This window comes from Cydia splendana, chromosome 4, assembly GCF_910591565.1.
Source record: "Cydia splendana chromosome 4, ilCydSple1.2, whole genome shotgun sequence".
In the NCBI taxonomy this organism is placed as follows: Eukaryota; Metazoa; Arthropoda; class Insecta; order Lepidoptera; family Tortricidae; genus Cydia; species Cydia splendana.
This window is the reverse complement of record NC_085963.1, coordinates 1,804,435-1,823,845: the sequence shown is the minus strand read 5'-3', so window position 1 is coordinate 1,823,845 and position 19,411 is coordinate 1,804,435. Positions and strand designations below refer to the sequence as shown.

The 19,411-nt window shown below is 39.8% G+C and overlaps 1 protein-coding gene across 1 annotated transcript; it reads right to left on the bottom strand.

The window, feature by feature from the left end:
* Window positions 1-1,591: 1,591 nt before the first annotated feature.
* On the bottom strand, window positions 1,592-17,955 carry LOC134789611 (cytochrome P450 4V2-like). The gene is made up of 9 exons (XM_063760182.1): window positions 17,853-17,955; window positions 15,117-15,227; window positions 11,964-12,149; window positions 8,336-8,489; window positions 5,249-5,319; window positions 4,959-5,154; window positions 3,595-3,746; window positions 2,195-2,374; window positions 1,592-1,799 (listed from the first exon to the last, which is right to left on the bottom strand). The coding sequence occupies exons 1-9, from the start codon at window positions 17,953-17,955 to the stop codon at window positions 1,615-1,617; spliced, it is 1,338 nt and encodes a 445-aa protein (XP_063616252.1). The 3' UTR covers window positions 1,592-1,614.
* Between the last annotated feature and the right edge of the window lie 1,456 nt (window positions 17,956-19,411).

The window sequence follows — 19,411 nt, the reverse complement described above, 5'->3', positions numbered from 1 at the left end:
TTCCATCTTGTTGTATCCTTCAAATTAATGTAACTCTGGAACCAAAACTCTGACATCATCTTCACGTATTCCACTGAATTTGCAGTAACGTTATATCCTTGATTATTTTCAACTTAGGCCCAGTCTTTACACCTTCTGATTTTTACTATGGGGATGTCTGAAGAGTCAAGTGTACCTTAGTAAACTGATGACAATACCCCAATAGGTTAAACACTTTACTTACTGGGGTATAAAACCCCAATTAAAACAAAACATTGACGATCGATTGCCACGATCCCCGGAAGCATGTGTCAGCCAGTTTTTCAAAGTTTTTTATAGTCGATTTCAGGAGTGCCAACGACAGGACGGATATGATGTAAATTCGATGCATCAAATTGTTGTTAGAAAGAATAAATGCAATTAAGAACGCCTTGTATAGTTTTATCATTTATCAATGTTTTCAAGTAAGGTCATAAGGTGTAGAGTTTGTGAAGTTAGGGCTTGTAGAGTTAGAAGCTTGGCACTACATGAGATCTGATAACTTTTTGACAGTGCGAGCCTCATGGTTTCATCTTGGCAACATGTTACATAAAAATGTTTTGGTTGGATGATTTTTTCTTCATTTATTACTAAAATGTAGTAATGCCCGAATCGATTAGGTCCAAGGACGCCAAACCTAACAAATGAGTACCGCATATACGTATACCCCCTCTGATATCGGATTTACTAAGTAAATACTATTCAGATTAGTAAATTTATGACATCAAACCTCAGCATCTCAGCAAGTTGAGTTCGTATTCTTAAAATGTTTTCAAATGGACTTGTCCATTTCTTAGGTTTCTAGATCACAACGTTAATTTAATTATAATATACTTATTTTATCAGAGAGGCGTGGCGGCGGCGATGGCAATCGCAAGGCCCAGAGCCCACAGAGGTATCAAAACAACCGTCGAAAATTACTATGGAGTGCTTTATATAGGTCATTGAAAATAGAGACATTTTACCTCATCATCATCATCATCTCACCCTATATACGTCCCACTGCTGGGCACAGCGCGGTCCTCTCCTCCTCTCATGCGCGAGAGGGCTTGGGCTATAGTCCCCACGCTAGCCCAATGCGGATTGGGGACTTCACATACACCTTTTGAATTTCTTCGCAAATGTATGCAGGTTTCCTCACGATGTTTTCCTTCACCGGAAAGCTAGTGGTAAATATCAAATGATATTTCGTACATAAGTTTTGAAAAACTCATTGATACGAGCCAGGATTTGAAACCGCGACCTCCGGATTGAAAGTCAGACGTCATATCCACTCGGCCACCACTGCTTACACTACAACTTACACTGCTTGCTTAATAGCAGACACTATTATTTAATCGTACGAACGATTAAATAATAGTATCTGCTATTTTTTAGAAAAGTAAATTGTGCTAAGTATTTATTAAATACTTAGCACAATGTAGGTATAATATACTTAGCACGAGAGTCATTCCTCATGAGTCTCATGACTCATTCCATATGAAAACATCCGATGTATGTTGTTATATGTATAATATATTACGTATAGGTATGTATATTATGCCCCAGATTGATCTGGTCATTGGATCAATTTAAATTTGGACTTCCCTTGCTGACCTAGTATTTTGTTCTATCCTCCAGCCTTATTTCATAGTTATCTATGTCCCTCATCATGATGTCGAATGAGACTTTCAAGGGTTCCTGGAGCTCGTGTTCGTCCATGTGGGAAGGCGGCAATATCCTGTAGCGGCGCAGCATGTTGGCCAACATAGTCTTCATCGACATCATAGCGTAGTTGTATCCTAGAAACAAAGCACTCAAATTAATAAACAAAAATACATGCAGTCGATTTGATCCAGAGCTTGACCAAATTGAATAAGCAGTATTAGTAAAATCGTGGATTTTCTTAATAAAAACTATTGTGATGTTGATGTATTATGCTGGCCAGTGGAGCAGAAACCTTCTCGTGTGGTAGACATAAGTTTATGTTAGCTAACCCAATCAGAGAAGGCCCAATAAGGTGGACTGATGATCTGATCAAGAAAAGAACGCAGGGAACCTTTGGTCGAGAACAGACTTGTAGTTTTGTCCATAACTCTCCCAGGCCATATCGACCCCACCATAGACCATACAGGTCCAGCAGTGGATGCCTTCCAGCCGATATGATGAATGCATGCATATGCAGTAAAAAACTAACCAAGGCAGTTCCTCATGGGCAGCGAGAAGGGCTGGAACTGCGACGGGTGCTTGAGCGGCCCCTCCAGGAAGCGCTCCGGGCGGAACTGCTCCGCGTCAGCCCCCCAGAAGGTGGGGTTGCGGTGCGTCGCCCAGATGTTCAGTATCACAGTCACCCCGTTCACCAAGGTTGTGCCAGAATCTGCAAATTCGTTAAAAAAGGCAATTCAGTTACGTGCTTCTGTGTTGAAATACTTTAATTCGTTGCGGGAATCCGAGTCTTTGCAAATAACAAATCTATGTTTTGGAGCCACGTCCGAACTAAATGGCGATATATAGCTACATGAATAACTCAGTCTTATGGGTGCGTCGATGCTACTATATATTGTGACTTGGTTTAGAAATACCTACTGACAGATATTAAAGATTTAAAGGAACTCGCAAAATTTATCTATAAATAAAAAAAAAACCTTTACTTATTCGTTGCAATGTTTTTTCGGTAAGATGTAAAAATTAAAGAAATCGTGTGCAGAAAACACATTTTTTTTGCCGAATTTGACCAAAACTTTTATAACATTTTTCGCTCCGCATGAGCGCAAGAATGCGTGGTTAAAATCTCTCGACTCTCTCGAGTTATATGGGCCCACCGTGTATGTTTTGTGGTAATTGAATTTTCAAACGTTAATTTTTGCAAATACCTGTGAAATTCGGGGCACAAATTATTTCTTAGACTTTACATCCCTACTACAGTACTAGAGTCAGACCAAGAAAAGTCTGCAGCGGGTTTGATAGCCCACGCAGTGCAAGTGTTATTTTAAACGTCAAACTTCTACGAAGATATGACGTATAATAACACTTGCTCTGCGTGGGCTATCAAATCCGCTGCAGACTTTTCTTGGTCCGACTCTATTAATACTCGTAACACTTATAACAGGTAGGTACATATAATATATCCCCTTAGGGAGTACTTTTGCCAATAATGGATCAATTAATTGTATAGTCTTATGAGTTTTAATAAATGACCGATTGGTTTCGTATTTAATCTAGACTCTGCATCTTTGATTGGTTTCTGTATTTTACACTCGTCCCAATGTTATCATATTATCACCCTCATTGTATGCCGTACAAGTTATTATCTTATCTTATGAATAATTAACCTTCCGTGTGTGTGTGGTGGACTGGTGGTCTAAACCAGCGGCCCGCGGGCCGTGCGGCCCGCGAGGCTCCCTGGCTATTTTGTATGTAATATTAACAAATGACAATGTCTGATAAAGTCATACATATTAACAAAGTGCGGCCCGCATCCACTTCGTTAACTGCTATGTGGCCCTTGGCTGCTAAAAGGTTGCCGACCGCTGGTCTAAACCAAAGTCTAAACACAGAAATTATAAATGCAAAAACGTGACTGAAAAAGGTTCTTACGTAATGTCACATCATCGGTGACTTCTCTCGCCGTGATGGGCACTGGAGGATACAACCGTAAAGTCTCTTTGACGACCGCCTCCATGTATTTGAGCTTCGGCAAATCTTCCTCGGTCAAATCACGGTTCGAGTCACCGAATATCATATCTAACCTGGTGAGTGAAATATTTTAAAATAATTTCGATTACGGTGAATGAAATTATGGAATCATGATAAGTATACTCATTTAATTTTGTTCTGTAAATTTTGAAGCGGAAATCGTATTGGGCATTTTTATTACACCGCACGCCACCGCCAAAATGTAGCCCACCTTTTTTTTTCTTTATCAAGGGGACAAGGGGCTTTTTCGATTGAACGAATATGTCACCCCATAAAAAACAGACTTAATTAACAAAGTTAAAAGAAAGTAAATAGCCGAATCTAGTTTAAGTAGGTACAAGGTACATCACACATTTCTGTCCCTCAGACCGCACTTAACAACATTTAATACCTTTTCAACTACATCAGACATGGGGTTCGAAAGGTAGGTATTACATAACCCAATGGAACTGTCATTGTCATGAAATATCTGTCTTCTAAGTCGCTCATTTCGGATACACTCCATTAATAGTTATTTGTTTTACAAGGGGGCAAAGTTGTTGCTAAACCGCTCGTGCTAATATTGATAACGAGCAAGCGAAAGATCCCAAAATTGAACCACGAGCGTAGCGAGTGATTCGAATAATGGAATCTTGAGCGTTGCGAGGGTTTCAAAGCACGAGGGTTAAACAAAATTTGCCCCCGAGTGAAACACAAAAATTTTCACCACACCAACCCGAAGCAAATATTAAATGTAAAATATCAAACAAAATCAAACCAAATGAAATTCAAATGAATGTTATTAAATATTTATCATCCAAAATCATCATTTAAAAGTCAATTCTACCAGCAAACATATGCAAACAACTCAAAATTTGCATTTAATTACTTTGCCTCACATGTGAATTACTGATAGCAAAGTGCAACTTTGCTATCAGTTTTTGAAGTGCAAAGTAAGCCTTTCCGAGCTGGTGTGGTGAAAATATGACACATCTTCGTCGCGATTACATAAGGTGCATAATTATGTAGCCCACTTCGTAGTACCTACCCGTAAGGTCAGTCTTTACAGTCAATGACATAATTAAAGCCAAGTGGGTAGGTACGCTCTCAGCTGACTTTGATCATGTTTATCGGATTCTGAGTTGTCTGAAGTCGTTTGCTGTGCCCTACAGGATGTCATGTTGTACACAACTCTATCTAATAGGTTAAGATACAATGTGATATGCAATTAAGATCATGAGTAAGTCAAAAAAGTCTGTGGCTGAGCTTCTATTTTACGTCCTTACTCGTGGTGTAGTTTCTCCTGGACGTGGGGATGGCGAGCCAGCATGGCGGCGGCGAAGGAGGCGCCCACGGCGGAGGTGTCGGTGCCGGCCAAGAGGATCACCATCAGCTCCTCGCGCAGCTCCAGGTCGGAGTACTTCTGCTTGAGGCAACCAGATGACTCTATCATCATGTCTAAGAAAGTTCTTGTGCTGATTGCTGCAAAAATATGTAGGCAATAATATAGATCGTATTTGCACATCGTCAGAGCGTTTTCACATTGTTCGATCCGATATCGGATGTAGGATCCTACATCCGCGTAGGTAGTCAGGCCACGGGGCCTGACTTCCTACGCGGTAGTCAGGCCCCGCGTTATGCCTATGCCTACACATAAAGAATTATGTCTTACATTTTACTTCCATTCGACATCCGATATCGGATCGGGCAATGTGAAAGCGCTCTCAATCTCGTTATCTCGTTGCTTTAGTGGTATAGCGATTTAACCATTAATTCGACATTTGGCCGTCTTATTACTCGTATTTATTTCTTAACGGGTCACAGAGAAAACCGCCTGGTTGATCTGTGCCAGAACCATTTAAACCTATTGAGTGCCAAGAGTTTAAACTTTTCATATTTTGTGTCTATTTAAGGGTAAGGTTAACACAAACGGAATAGCCAACTTCTGTTGAAATCGTTAATTAGAGTTACTAATGTTTCAAATACCATTTTTTGTTTCCGATTATAATAAAGTGCTGCGAAATACTGAAGTAAAATTCGTAAGTGTTACTTAAAGCTTATTCACTTAGGTATAACGCGATGCGATCTAGTTAGGAATGAATTAGTTTCAATACCTTAACTACTTTTTAAATACAGTTTACATTCAGAGAAATAATTTGTTATTACAATTGGTGTACATTGTTGACTTCGACATTTATTAAATGAATACTTACTTTTCTTTCCTCCTTGCTGAATCGCGTCAAGCTCTTTGCGTTTCATTTGTATTATCTGAACATGAACACCAAAGAAGTTAAATGTATGCACTTAAGTATAAAAATATGCTTTAACTTACATCTTCATAACCTAATAGCCTTTACGTAGTATGCCCCTAACTTAAGGTCGAGAAATGCCGAAGCGTAATCTTAAGAAATTCGCATTGTATACACGTCAACTATCATTACGATTATCTGTGAACAACCAGCCCCGTTGCCAACAGCGTAGGTCGTTAATCTAAAAGATGCTATTAGTAAGCAGCAGGTCTCATCAGTTACCTACATATTCTTATAGCATCACATGGACCTTGAATAAAGTTCCCTAGGACCATAGAGTTGCGGGTACCCTGGGTAGATAAGGTGCCCCCCCCCCCCTCAACCCTCCTCAACCCCCCATCCTCCCAAACCCACTGGGTTGACAAATACAAAATAAAAGTAATGACTGTATAAGAGCAAAGTGAACCGAAGTTCTTACATTCAACTTGGAACACACGGCTGGCTAGGAGCACGTCCCGGCATTTCGATGTTTTGAAACTGAACTATCAGAGGATAAGCAGTTTGTTACGCAATAACTTTATAATTGGCTTGGCACCGATTTCAAACGTATCAGTTGCTAGGGCTTTTTTTTTCATCTTCCTCGCGTTATCCCGTCCCCGGTATTTTTGTCACGTCACGGCTCATGTCATAGGAGCCTGGGGCCCGCTTGACAACTGCTAGCGCATATAAAATAGTAGATTGTACTAGGGATGTTGCGGATATTCGCATCCGCATCCGCATCCGCGGAACATCCGCATGATTTTCAACATCCACATCCGCATGAAATCGATGCGGAGCATCCGCATAATGCGGATGTCGACCAAGTCGATAACAGGAATGTATTAGCGGCGGCGCCGGCGGCGTAAGTGCTAGGTAATTTCGTCATTATATATAACGAAATCGTCTAGATCCCGAAAAGTCGCCCATATTACTGTTTATTAAATAAAACGCACCTATATTCTTGCTCAAATACTAAACGTTTCGTTTTTTTTAAATAAAAATTGCTAAAAATGTAATATTTGACGTTTTTTAACTACCAAATCTTGACATCCGCATCCGCATCCGCGGATGTGAGACTTTAAATATCCGCATCCGCATCCGCGGATGTCAAAAAATCTGCATCCGCAACATCCCTAGATTGTACGACAAGGGCATAAAGCGATCCATTTTTATCCGAGGTAATTTATTGGTCCGAGCGCAGCGAGTTGGACAATGGACATTTTATGCCTGAGTTATACGCTCTAATTTTCACTTCGATTAAGAGTAAAAATCTTACTGTAAAATATACAAAAATATCCAAAATTGTTAGGTTATTTTACCGTCTTTATTAAAGACTAATAGTTAATTTGTTTTACAACAGGGCAAAGTAAAGTTGTTGTTTAACCGGTCGTGCTAGTATTGATACCCGAGCAAGTGAAAGATTCCAAAATTGAATTTCTTAAAAAACATTTTTTATAAAGTGAATATTTTAGGAAATACCTAATCGCTTCGAAAGAAACAAAATGTATGTAAGGTTTTTTTATTCGTTTCAACCCATAGAGTGGGATGTCGTTGGATAGGTCTTTCAAAATGAATAGGGGTTTTAGAAAAAGATTTTTTGATAAACTGAATATTTTCGGAAATAATCGCTTTGAGAGACAAAATGTGTGTGACAATTTTTTTATCGTTTCAACCCTATAGTGTGGGGTGTCATTGGATAGGTCTTTCAAAATAAATAGGGGTCTTTAAACAACATTTTTTGATAAAGTGAATCAATTCGGAAATAATCGTTTAGAAAGGAAAAGAAAAGGTTTTTCCTTCTAACTTATAAAAAAAATCATAAACCTGCTTAAAAAAATAATTCAAATAAAATTAAAACAAACTTGATCAGTTGAGCCGTTTATGAGTTATCGCTAAAAGTCTCCCCTTCTGATTTTATTTAAAAGCTTGGCAAGTTGGCAAGCCTTAATTGTGACCGGATTTTTTCAGGCAACCCTATACCATTGTATTTGCAATAAAATTACCATCATTTTCATGATTTTTACAATTTTGACATCAAATTTAGGTAACTTAACCGATTCTTAAGTATCAGCAAATTGCCTCTGGGCCTTCCCATTAACTCCATGATCGATCCTGCTCGTGTTGTAACTTAAAAAATATATAGGTATGCCCCTCAACTACGCGTTTACCTAATTACTAATTAGCATTTATTTTAGAACAAATTAATAACGTCGGAACAGACTAGGTATTGAAAATGAAAACCCTTCGAAATGCCGGGATGAGCCCCATAGCTGCGCTCCAAGTTGAATCTAAGAACGCTTCACTTTGCTCGCTCGTTCGACTATTTAAGTACCTCGTCAACAAAGTTATGTATGTTTTGTCTGTGATAGACAAACTTCTCGTACGTCGGCAGCCGCTGAAAGACGAAGTCCGGGTACAGCCACGGGGACGTCATTCGTTTTGCCAAATCTCGCGACACCCAGTCGAAGGCCACGAGAAAACTGTGCTCTGGGTTCTTTTGGCTGTTTAAATCAATGCCTAAGGTGGTATCTAAAAACATCAATGATTACGATTTACCAAAATATTGATTTATGACCAAAATTATGGCCGTTGAGGTCAATCTAACAATAGTGTTTCATACTATAACATGAATTTCTTTGTACCTATTGTATTTAAGACATTTTAATTTTGCATGTAAGTAGTGAACATCCATCGTTCAAGCAAGTTTAAATAACTTGATACCATATCTCGCGACCATGGGGTCCCGGACCTTTTATTTTATTTGGGAGGCGTGCGTGGGGCCGAAGCCAACATCGCAGAGGCCCTTTAAGACACGTTTGATGTCATGTATTTAAAACGTAGAACCCATTCACGGGTACAGCAACAGATACCCGTGAACCGGTATCAGCAGGCATTAGAGCTATTGTACCAAAAATGGAAAGAGTTTAGGGCTATGGGCTTATGGGCTTATGAAGTTTGGCTGGAACTTAAGATTGGGCTATTGCTAATCGTTAGTACACGTTATCGAGGCAGGCGGTGACTCGCCGCTGACTAGATGGGCCCCTGAAACTGCCGTCGTAAAGACGACTAGGAGCAACGTCGGTGTGAGCGGCTCAGGGGTGTCGAGAGGTGTGCGCCGCTTTCTACCCAGTGGCTGTTACCAGCCACTGTGCCAACTCGCGTCTTATGCATCTTTCAGTGCCAACCCTGGAGCATATAGCTCTAACGACTCCTCTCTGCTCTGGACGGCCAATGAAAGCAAGCCAGAGACGAGTCCTGCGGGTCCCCTTGGGGTCCACTCCCACCGACGAAGACACGCCGGAGACCCTGACCGACTCTCGGGAGCACTCGGGTCCGTGGGGTCGTTACTCCCCAACAGCTCGCCTGTGGCGAGCTGACGGTGAGTGGCGACACCGCGGACCCCTATTCCAGAGGGCACTTTCATCTGGCCCTCGCAACGTAGTGATTTAATTATTTTTGGCCCTCGCCTCTGTGCTTGCCTTCACCGGCCGGCCAGAGTGGAGTCGCAAGAGCGGGACCTATGCTCCAGGTTGGAAGTGTAAAATGTCATAACGCCGGCGGCCTGCTGAACGGATTACCGGGATCTGGCTACCGCAGACTCACCTCTCGACAACCCCATAGCCACTCCAAAGTGTTGCCCTGTTTTCGCACTGTGCGTGCGGCCATTGCGGGGCCCACTCAATGAGTTGGCGATTCACCACCTAGCTGTCTTTTACAATTATGAGACTGATTGTCACGGCAGGTGTCCGCTAGTCTCCTCCCATAGTCTGATATCCAGTCCATCCAACATTCAAATCTATAGCCTATGACCTTAGTTCCCATCGCAGCACAAAAGTGCTGCACTGCAATAGTCTTTGCACCTGGCGGGGACCATCTCCGGATGTATCACATTGTGCGTTCGGGGATGGTATCCGCCACGTGTATCCCTTGCTTTTAGATTAATTTGTCTTAAAGTCCTCTGTGCTGTTGGCTTCGGCCCCACGCACGCCTCCCAAAAGTCCGGGACCCCATGGTCCCGAGATATGGAAAGACAGACAAATAATAATTAATAATCAAATCTCTCCAAACGGCCTCTACGTGTTGGATCTATATTTAACTTTAAAGCGGAAATACAAATAATAATTAATAATATACAGGGTGATCAATCCAAATGGGTCAGTATGGAGAAGTCAGAAACTATAAGAGATAGCTTAATCTGTTCTTAGGAACCATGGCGTCGATTTTAGATTTAATAATAATGGCATTCAATTTTTTTTTAATCTATCTTACATAACCGGGATTCGAACCTGGTCAATATTCTTTATGTAATCGCGTGTAGTATTTGTTTGTATGGCAACTTTTAAACGATGCGTGATAGGTGGGGGGTGCTCGAGGGCCCCAAGACAAAACAAACTACATTAAAAAAAATTCAAAATGGCCGACTTTATTTTTAATTTTTTCAAGTTGGTCCGAGCGCGCTGAGACTTGGCATGCGGCGAACCTGGGCACCCAAGATTACTATGTCAAAAAAATATCCAAATATTCAAAATGGCGGCGGACACGGGCAAAGTCAAATTTCCAAGTAGGTTAAGCGAGCCCGAAGGGCGAGTTTTAGGCCGGGAGGCCGAAGGCCGTCCCCAGCGGAGGGCCGAAAGCTCGGAGCCTCCACCCCGACTCCCAAAACGCGACTCCCAATAGGAAAAGTGTTGGGTCGTGTTTAAGCTCCAACATCCCCCTCTTGTGTGACGCTTCGGGCCTTCGGCCCTACGCGGAGGTCGGCCTTCGGCCTTCGCAAGCCTCAACGCTTCGCCGTCGGGCATTCGGCCCGCCGGCTTCGCTCATCAAGACAGTTGACTTGGTAGAACGCTTGGAAGCACCGCATTCACGCAGCTCGGCCTTCGGCCTCGCGTTTTGGGAGTCGGGGTGGAGGCTCAGGGCCTTCGGCCCTCCGCCGGGGTCGGCCTTCGGCCTCCCGGCCTTCGGCCTCCCGGCCTGAAGCTTGCCCTTCGGGCTCGCTTAACCTACTTGGAAATTTGCCTTTGCCCGTGTCCGCCGCCATTTTGGATTTTTCCAAAAAAAATTGTTGTCATGGTAATCTTGGGCCCCCAGGCTCACCGCGTGCCAAATCTCAGCGCGCTTGGACCAACTTGAAAAAATAAAAAAAAAGTCGGCCATTTTGATTTTTTTATGTAGTTTGTTTTGTCTCGGGGCCCTCTATGATATTTGGTCGAGCATCCCCCACCTATCACGCATCGTTTAAAAGTTGCCATACAAACAAATACTACACGCGATTACATAAAGAATATTGACCAGGTTCGAATCCCGGTTATGTATGATAGATTTAAAAAAAATTTAATGCCATTATTATTAAATCTAAAATCGAAGCCATGGTTCCTAAGAACAGATTTCGCTATCTCTCATAGTTTCTGACTTCTCCATACTGACCCATTTGGATTGATCACCCTGTATACTATAATCTATAATTGACTTACAAATACCGTTAAGTACCTATACGTGTTAAGGTCGTACATATCTTTACCATACAACTAATGTTGATTTTTGTTTTATTTATACTATAATTAAGTATTTAATTGTAAGAGACATAGGCTCACTTACCATGTACCAATTATTTTTTAGCAAGAAATATTTAAATTTTACGTAACCCCTAATAAGTAGGGGAATCGCCAATTACTGTTAAGTGATAGACATCAGTTTGCCCATAAGGGGCTGTCCATAAATTACGTCATCGATTTTTGACTATTTTTGACCCCCCCCCCCCCATCTATAATCATCCAAAAATCATGCTTCAAATGACCCCATTTCCTCCTACTTCATGAAACCGTCATCCGATGTCCAGACCCCCCCCCCCTAATTTGAAATGACGTAATTTATGAATAGCCCCTAACTCAACTTTTACTTAATATTGTCTTCGGTTACCGCGATAGTTACTCATGAAATAAAACTATTGAAACGGTATATTCCGATATAATCCGTTTCATTAGTTTTATTTCAACTTTTACTTACCGCAAACTGAATCGAACGTGTAAGTGTTAAAATATGACCAAACGGAGAAGTCTGCGCCTCCAGACATCGGCTCCAGCATGTCGGCCATGATCATGCTTTGTCTATTGAACACCTTTACAAACTGGTTTAGATTCTTCATACTAAAGACAGGAGCTAAAATTTTTCGTCGCGGTCGCCATATGTCCACTGCAAGAGATAAATAAGTATTAACCTATGTACAGTCAGCAGCAAAAGTTGCTAAGCGGGCGAGGTGTTCAAAATGACCTTGACACACTCTTATTCTTTTGACAATAAAGTCGCGTCAAGATCATTTTGAACACGTGGCCCGCTTAGCAACTTCTGCTGCTGACTGTACTTTCAGTGTGAGAGTACGTTATACAGCATGTGGCCTGTAACACGGGCGAATAATTAAAACGTAGATTCTACTCCTCAAACTGTATAATATATGTACCTACATACAGTTATTGACATATGTATATCTAAGGACGGGTTTTACGGGCAATAATAAAACCGGGCAAGTGCGAGTCGGACTCGCGCACGAAGGGTTCCGTATCATAATGCAAAAAAAAAACGAAAAAAAAAAGCAAAAAAAAAAAAACGGTCACCCATCCAAGTACTGACCACTCCCGACGTTGCTTAACTTTGGTCAAAAATCACGTTTGTTGTATGGGAGCCCCATTTAAATCTTTATTTTATTCTGTTTTTAGTATTTGTTGTTATAGCGGCAACAGAAATACATCATCTGTGAAAATTTCAACTGTTTCAAAAAAGACGGACGGATGGACGGACAGCGAAGTCTTAGTAATAGGGTCCCGTTTTACCCTTTGGGTACGGAACCCTAAAAATGGGGCCCTAGAGAAAGGCCTCAAGATTTTCAGCCGTATTGTACCTAATACAAAAAAGCGCTACGACTTTTTAAAGGCTTATTATTAATCGGGCAACTATAGTATGTACATTGTAGGAGAGGACGGAAAACCGCTAAAAGATGGACGAGTCGTTTGAGGGCCGACACGTTAGTGGAGGCCCTCAAATAATACGAGTCCATCTTTAGCGTTACCGGCCGAGGCATTACATAGTGCTTTTCACGACTACTGCGAGGAAATAAGAAAACATTTGCATAACTATAAGTAGGTACCTACTAGCCCGCGATTTCTCTGGTAGCATAAATTACTAGCCACTGCCTGTGCTGTCTCTTAAATTTCGGTAGGCGTCATGCAGCGTAAGAATATCATTCTCTTCACTAGAAGAACTCATTTTTATAATGGCAATTAAAGTAAACTATTGAACACCAAGATGGCAATTAAAGTAAACTATTGAACAACACACTTACGCAATAAGTCTAAACTTTGTATGTACAAGAACAGCGTGTGCGTGAGTATAATGCTAGTGAAAAACTATAAATAGTTAATTTTTGTAGGTAATACCTAAATAAAAAAATTACTACACGCCGGCGCCGCCGCGCCGCGCCAACCTAAAATGCCGGCGCGCCGCCGCCGGCAAATTTTAGGTCAGCGCGCACGTCTAATTGCTGTAGCGAACCGTCACCAATGAATGACAGATGATGATAACAATGAAACATTGTAGTAGTGGTGGTTCAGGTGCTACAGCTATTGCCTACTTTCCAGCTTGGTTTTAGACCATCTATTGTCACATTTCCGAACAGTGGCGTGAAAAAATATTAAACAGGAACTTTCATTGGGCATATAGTAATATAATTTGGCTGTCCATTAATATTTTAGCGCCAATAAGTTTATATTAGCCTCAAGCATCAGATTATTAAAAAACTGGCAGCAATATCAAGCCACCCAAAAAATATGTAGGGAACTTGAAGTGATAGGCTGGCGTCTAAAATAATAAGTTGCCAACTAATATTGTAAAGCGATCATAAAATTTGGTTGTTATCTAGTTGTTCACACCTAAGTAATCCATATTGAGCATATCGTTTCAGGTAGTATAGCCACGAAAGCAAGTTTTCAAATTGATACATTTCCTAATCCACAAATCACCTCAAATTAATTTACCAATGGTCAGTGTACTCATAGTCGCAATTCCTACATAATCATGAAACACCATACCATTATACCATTAGGTCTTTCAATTTTAATTACTAATTTCAATAGTTACCACTGTATTCTGCCAGAGTCAAAAGATAGGTGCGACGACGAGCACAGCGAGGAGTAGCGTGTTAGGTTGACCGTGTAGTGACCAAACAAAATATTTTAAAATAACTTCATTTTTTAATTAATAGATAGCCGTTTTCTTTTTAAAATGTGCTTCATAAATAGTCTCCAATATAATAATTCAGTTGCCAAATAAATATTTGGTAAGTATACCTAAAAATAAACAAATACTGTAACGGCATCAAAATACAACTCATATTGATATATTTTAAGGCTCTGTTTTTGTTGCCAATCTATTAATTTTAGTACCGTAAAATGGGGTGAGTTGGGTGAAATTTGACTTTCAAACCTCGATAAAATTTTATTTTTACATGTGAAAACTGAATGGTATATAATAATAGTTCAGTGGTTCGGACGTTTGTATTATAGTTTGTAATTTATTTTGGGTAGTTCCATTTCATAACTTTGACGATAAAGAGGAAAACCCACCTCACCCCGTAGTGCCTCGTATTTGGGGTGAGAGGGTTTTTCATACAAAGGTGATTTTGGAAGATTGTTGGATCGATTTTTTTTATTATGCGTATTACTATAGCACCATTTTAAATTGGAATACATTATTTTTGTAGCAGTAGCCTTAAAATCCCTTCTCACCCCCCTCTCAAACCTTCTCTCCCCATTCATAACCCAACTCTCCCGCGAAACCTACTCACCCCGTTGCAAGGTACCCAGTTTTATTTTTTTTAACTGCCCAAATTCGATTAATTAGTTGACCGGTTAAATACGTGCCCTTTTTAAATAGGTATCCGTTTTCTGAACCTACTGTACCTACTATTCTATCACAGATTTTCACTTGTCTAGGCCCCCAAGGAGCCTAGCCAAGATAACAACAGAATACGTGGCTAAAGTTTGCGATTAATATATAAGCATATGCTTGTAAATGTATGTAGGTACTTAAATATTTATTTGCACAAAAACTGTTTTGCGTGTACCTACTCGTTTTTCCTTAACAAAATTAAGCGTTGTTTGTATTTACCTGGAGCAAATATACTGCCGTTCCCGATTACCGTGCGAATGAATTGAGTCACGTAGCCTTTCTCCATCGAGTTCCTCAACGTGACTTCGGAAGTGTCCGGGTCCGCAACAACTGTTCAACAGTACATTAGGTATATCATTTAGATGACATTTAAAACAAGACTTCCCCAATGAGTTTTTCGAAACTTATAGCTGGTTTGTTAGTGCACACCGTTGTATGGGGACCTTGCACTTTGTGACTATGCGCTGAAACTTGGCACAGTTGATTCTTAGCTGGTCTTGAGCAGATACAGACCGGGAGCCGTAGAGAGCCACCTCTAATTTAGTGGGGGGAGGGGGAAGTTTGACGCTGCCGCGCTTCACTTGGAGCAATATTTCTCTAAAACTATACCTATTTGGGCATGTGATATTTCTTATTCGTATAAATTAAAAATGAGGAATCTATTTTTAGAACAATAACAATGCACTTTCTAACAAAATAAAGAATAAAATAGAAGACTAAAAACGTATTTAAGATTTTTTTATATATACCAATTTAAAAAAAAAGTGAGGCAGAAATCTGAATACAAAATATATAGTCATAAAGCTACACTTATTAGGTTTAAAAATATATATATATAGTTTATTATACAAATCTGTTAATAAATAGGAGATAAAAAAATAATATTAAGCGTGGGTCAGAGTGATCTCATATTAAGGTGGGAAAGTACTTATAATTTGTTCTACAATCGTTCTTTTTTAGTTTTTCGTAAATAACTCGTAAACAGTAGCCCACAGCAAAAAATATCTTTTACGTAAATAAACTGTTTCAGATTTCTTATGCAATAAGTGCTACTTTTTTTCGCTAGGATCAATATTTAAAAAGTTATTGAAGGGAGAAACTAAATTCTAAGGTCCCCTTTTTTTAGTCATTCGTAAATAACTCGTAAACGATGGCCAATAGAAAAAAAAAATGTTTTATTACATGAATAATTTAGGTACATAAAATTTCCTACAAAAAAAGGTTATTCAAACTTTTTCGCTAGGATCAATATTAAAAGCGATATTAAAGAGAGAAAATAAATTCTAAGGTCCCCTTTTTAAATATTGATCCTAGCGAAAACGTTTAAATAACTTTTTTGTAGGAAATTTTGTGTAAATTATTCATGTAATAAAATATTTTTTGCTATTGGCCATCGTTTACGAGTTATTTACGAATAACTAAAAAAGGGGACCGTAGAATTTATTTTCTCCCTTTAATATCCTTTTTAATATTGATCATAGCGAAAAAGTGTACTGAATCTTTTTTGTAGAACATTTTATGTAGATTACTTATGTAATAGAATCCTTTTTGCTACGGGCCACCGTTTAAGAGTTATTTACGACAAACTATAAAAAGGGACCTAAGTACCTGTTATCGACTTCACGCACGATCATGGTATAATAATATACTCCGCCTGGTACTCCATTCCGAGATTCGCGTATGACCTAACTGACACGCGCCTACGTCATCATGCTGTTTACAGGTTCTCAAACTTTGAAATGTGGGAGAATTTTAACCAACGGTGAAAATTATTTTAACGGCATTAATTACCAAGCTTACGGCGTGAAAAGTTTGGAAAACACTGCGACTGCTGACACTGAGCGAGAAGGAAATAACAATTAACACGCGTTCGACAAGGATGACCGTCAGGGCATGAAGTTATCTAGATCCGAATTGTCAAATGTGCACAGCGCTATCCTGTGTTGCCAGTAGTATAAACAGAATTACCCGAAAGTCTGAAATTTCTTTCGTGAATCGGAAGATATTGCTAACGAGTAATTAAAAATGACGTGTTATTGTAAAATTTAAGCTAAAATACATATAAATGAAAATTATAAAATTATAAAGAAATATTTTAACTTATTAACCATAGGTATAATGTACCCATGTAACATGTTATGTTGAAATAAAGTGGCAATGTTATTGTGACGTAGGCCCGTGTCACTCTGGGAATGGAAGACCATGTTTTATTAGACCATGCGCACGATCATGCATTGAGATCACTCTTACCCGCGCTTAATATTATTTTTTATCTCCCAATTATCAACAGATTTGTATAATAAACGATATATATACGTAGGTTGTTCCATAAGTCTTGCAAAAGTGTAATTTCTTATTAAGCTTTTTCAAAATAAAAACCATCACTGTGTTAATACACTTATGCATGCGTTCAAACCATGCATCAAACATGATCTTCCACCGCTCCGCTGTGACACTGGCGCAGGCTTCATCCCATGCACTCAATTATCTCGTCATCAGTCGCAAACCGTCGTCCTTTTAACTGGCTCCTGATCAGCGGGAAGAGACCAAAATCGCACGGTGCCAGGTCGGGGCTATAAGACGGGTGGTCCAGCACAGTAAGCCCCGATTGCTCCAAAAACTCATGAGTTCTGATCGCTCGATGAGCAGGAGCGTTATCATGGTGGAAGTGCCAACTGCCCACATGAGGGACCCAAAGAGAACATAACTTTTTAACTTTTAGGTCTTGGTGTAAAATTTAATTAAGTGTTGAGGCACTAATGTGGAGAATCTCCTCAATCTGTCTGCACGTAATTCGCCTACTAATAGTTATTAGTTTTCTAACTGCGTCTATGTTTTCTTGGGTCCTGCTTGTAATGGGTCGGCCCGGTCTTTCGTCGCCGTCTAAATTATAGTTGCCTATTTGAAATTCCTTGTACCACCTGAATACGGTAGAAAGGGAAGGGCACTCTTTACCAAAGGCACCGAACATTTCCTCGTGGCACTCTTGGTAAGATAATCCACATTTGAAATTATAATAGAAAATCACTCTGTACTCGCGGTTACCGAGACTAGCCATTTTCACAATTGTTATGATCTATTTACCGAATATCACTGCTGGCGGTCTCAACAAACACATCATGTAAGAACTTGTAATTAATGGCAGATAACCATACGCTCAGTCATACATGTCAAAGCTTGTTAGATTCCTTCCATTGCAAGACTTATGGAACAGCCTACGTATTTTTAAACGTAAGAAGCATAGATGTAAGTAAATTGAGGTAGATATGGTACCAGGCGCACGATCGTGAGCCATTAAATATAGGTTCCGGAACCTATATTTAGTTAGTCGTATCAGTGGCGAGAAACTCTCTTACTACGAACAAACGTATAGCAAAGATATTTGTCATAATTAGTTCAGCGGCGTGGCATTGGCGGCAGCACTGTTGAAATGCCAACTTGACATTATGCGTATACGAGCGGCAACCATTTTGAAATACAAAATTGACATAATTCGTGTGCAAATTTTGCAAAATAATAACAGTTTTCTAAAGTTGAGTTTGCTTCTCCTGAGTTTTGTGGTGATTTGAAACAGAAACCCGTACCTACTGTTGTAAAATAGTACAATGGCCGGCAAAAACCGATATTGTGAAATATGCGGTGTCTGAGAAATCACTCGAGGAGGATTCTTTGCCAAATTTCTCAAGGATGAACAGCGGTAAGTCTACAAGTTCCGAAATACAACTACCAGGGAACAAATCAAATTATTTTATTAAACATTTTGATTTATCAGCCGCGTAACAAGCTAAAGACCGACCGAGACGCCGGTTCGAATCCGGTCTCCGCCACTCCGTAATAGGAGGAACAAGCACGTATTGCTCGCCCTAAATGTTATTTATTTATTTATTTAATAAAATACAGAGGTATTCTTAAAAATAGTCATAGCCCAGCAAAACTCAACAATGAGTTTGACTGTGGGGTCATCAGTCTCTAGTTATCAAAGTTGTTGGTCAAATACTTCCCAGGCATTCAAAGATGACGTCTATTTCAATTTATAAATTCCTAAAAATGTTATTTGCTACTTATGCAGTGTATTATTTGAATTTGCTATGTTTGCTACCTGTAAGTCTCTCCTAATAGTTAGGGCACAGGGTAGGTACTTATTAGACCGACACAACGCACGTTGTTTATCATCATCGAATCTCTATAATCTCCATTTCTTTTTCAAATATGACCTTTTATTACGATAAAAGCTTACGTGTTATTCAATTTCATATTTTACTTTTACCCAAATGTCGCAATCACTTTAAAGCACATACTTACTACTACTATCTTCCTCTTATGTTTGCAATACTTATTTTAATTTGCATCATTTGTGTCCCTCAATATTATGTTTACAGTACACAATGAAAAGGAAGCCAAAACCACTTTGCTTACAGGTGTATAACTTGGGTTAGATAAGCTAGACTGGAAAAGAAGATCTCGTTCATTTACCCATAGAAAAGTTGCAGAAGATTCGTCACGTTTGTGGCGAT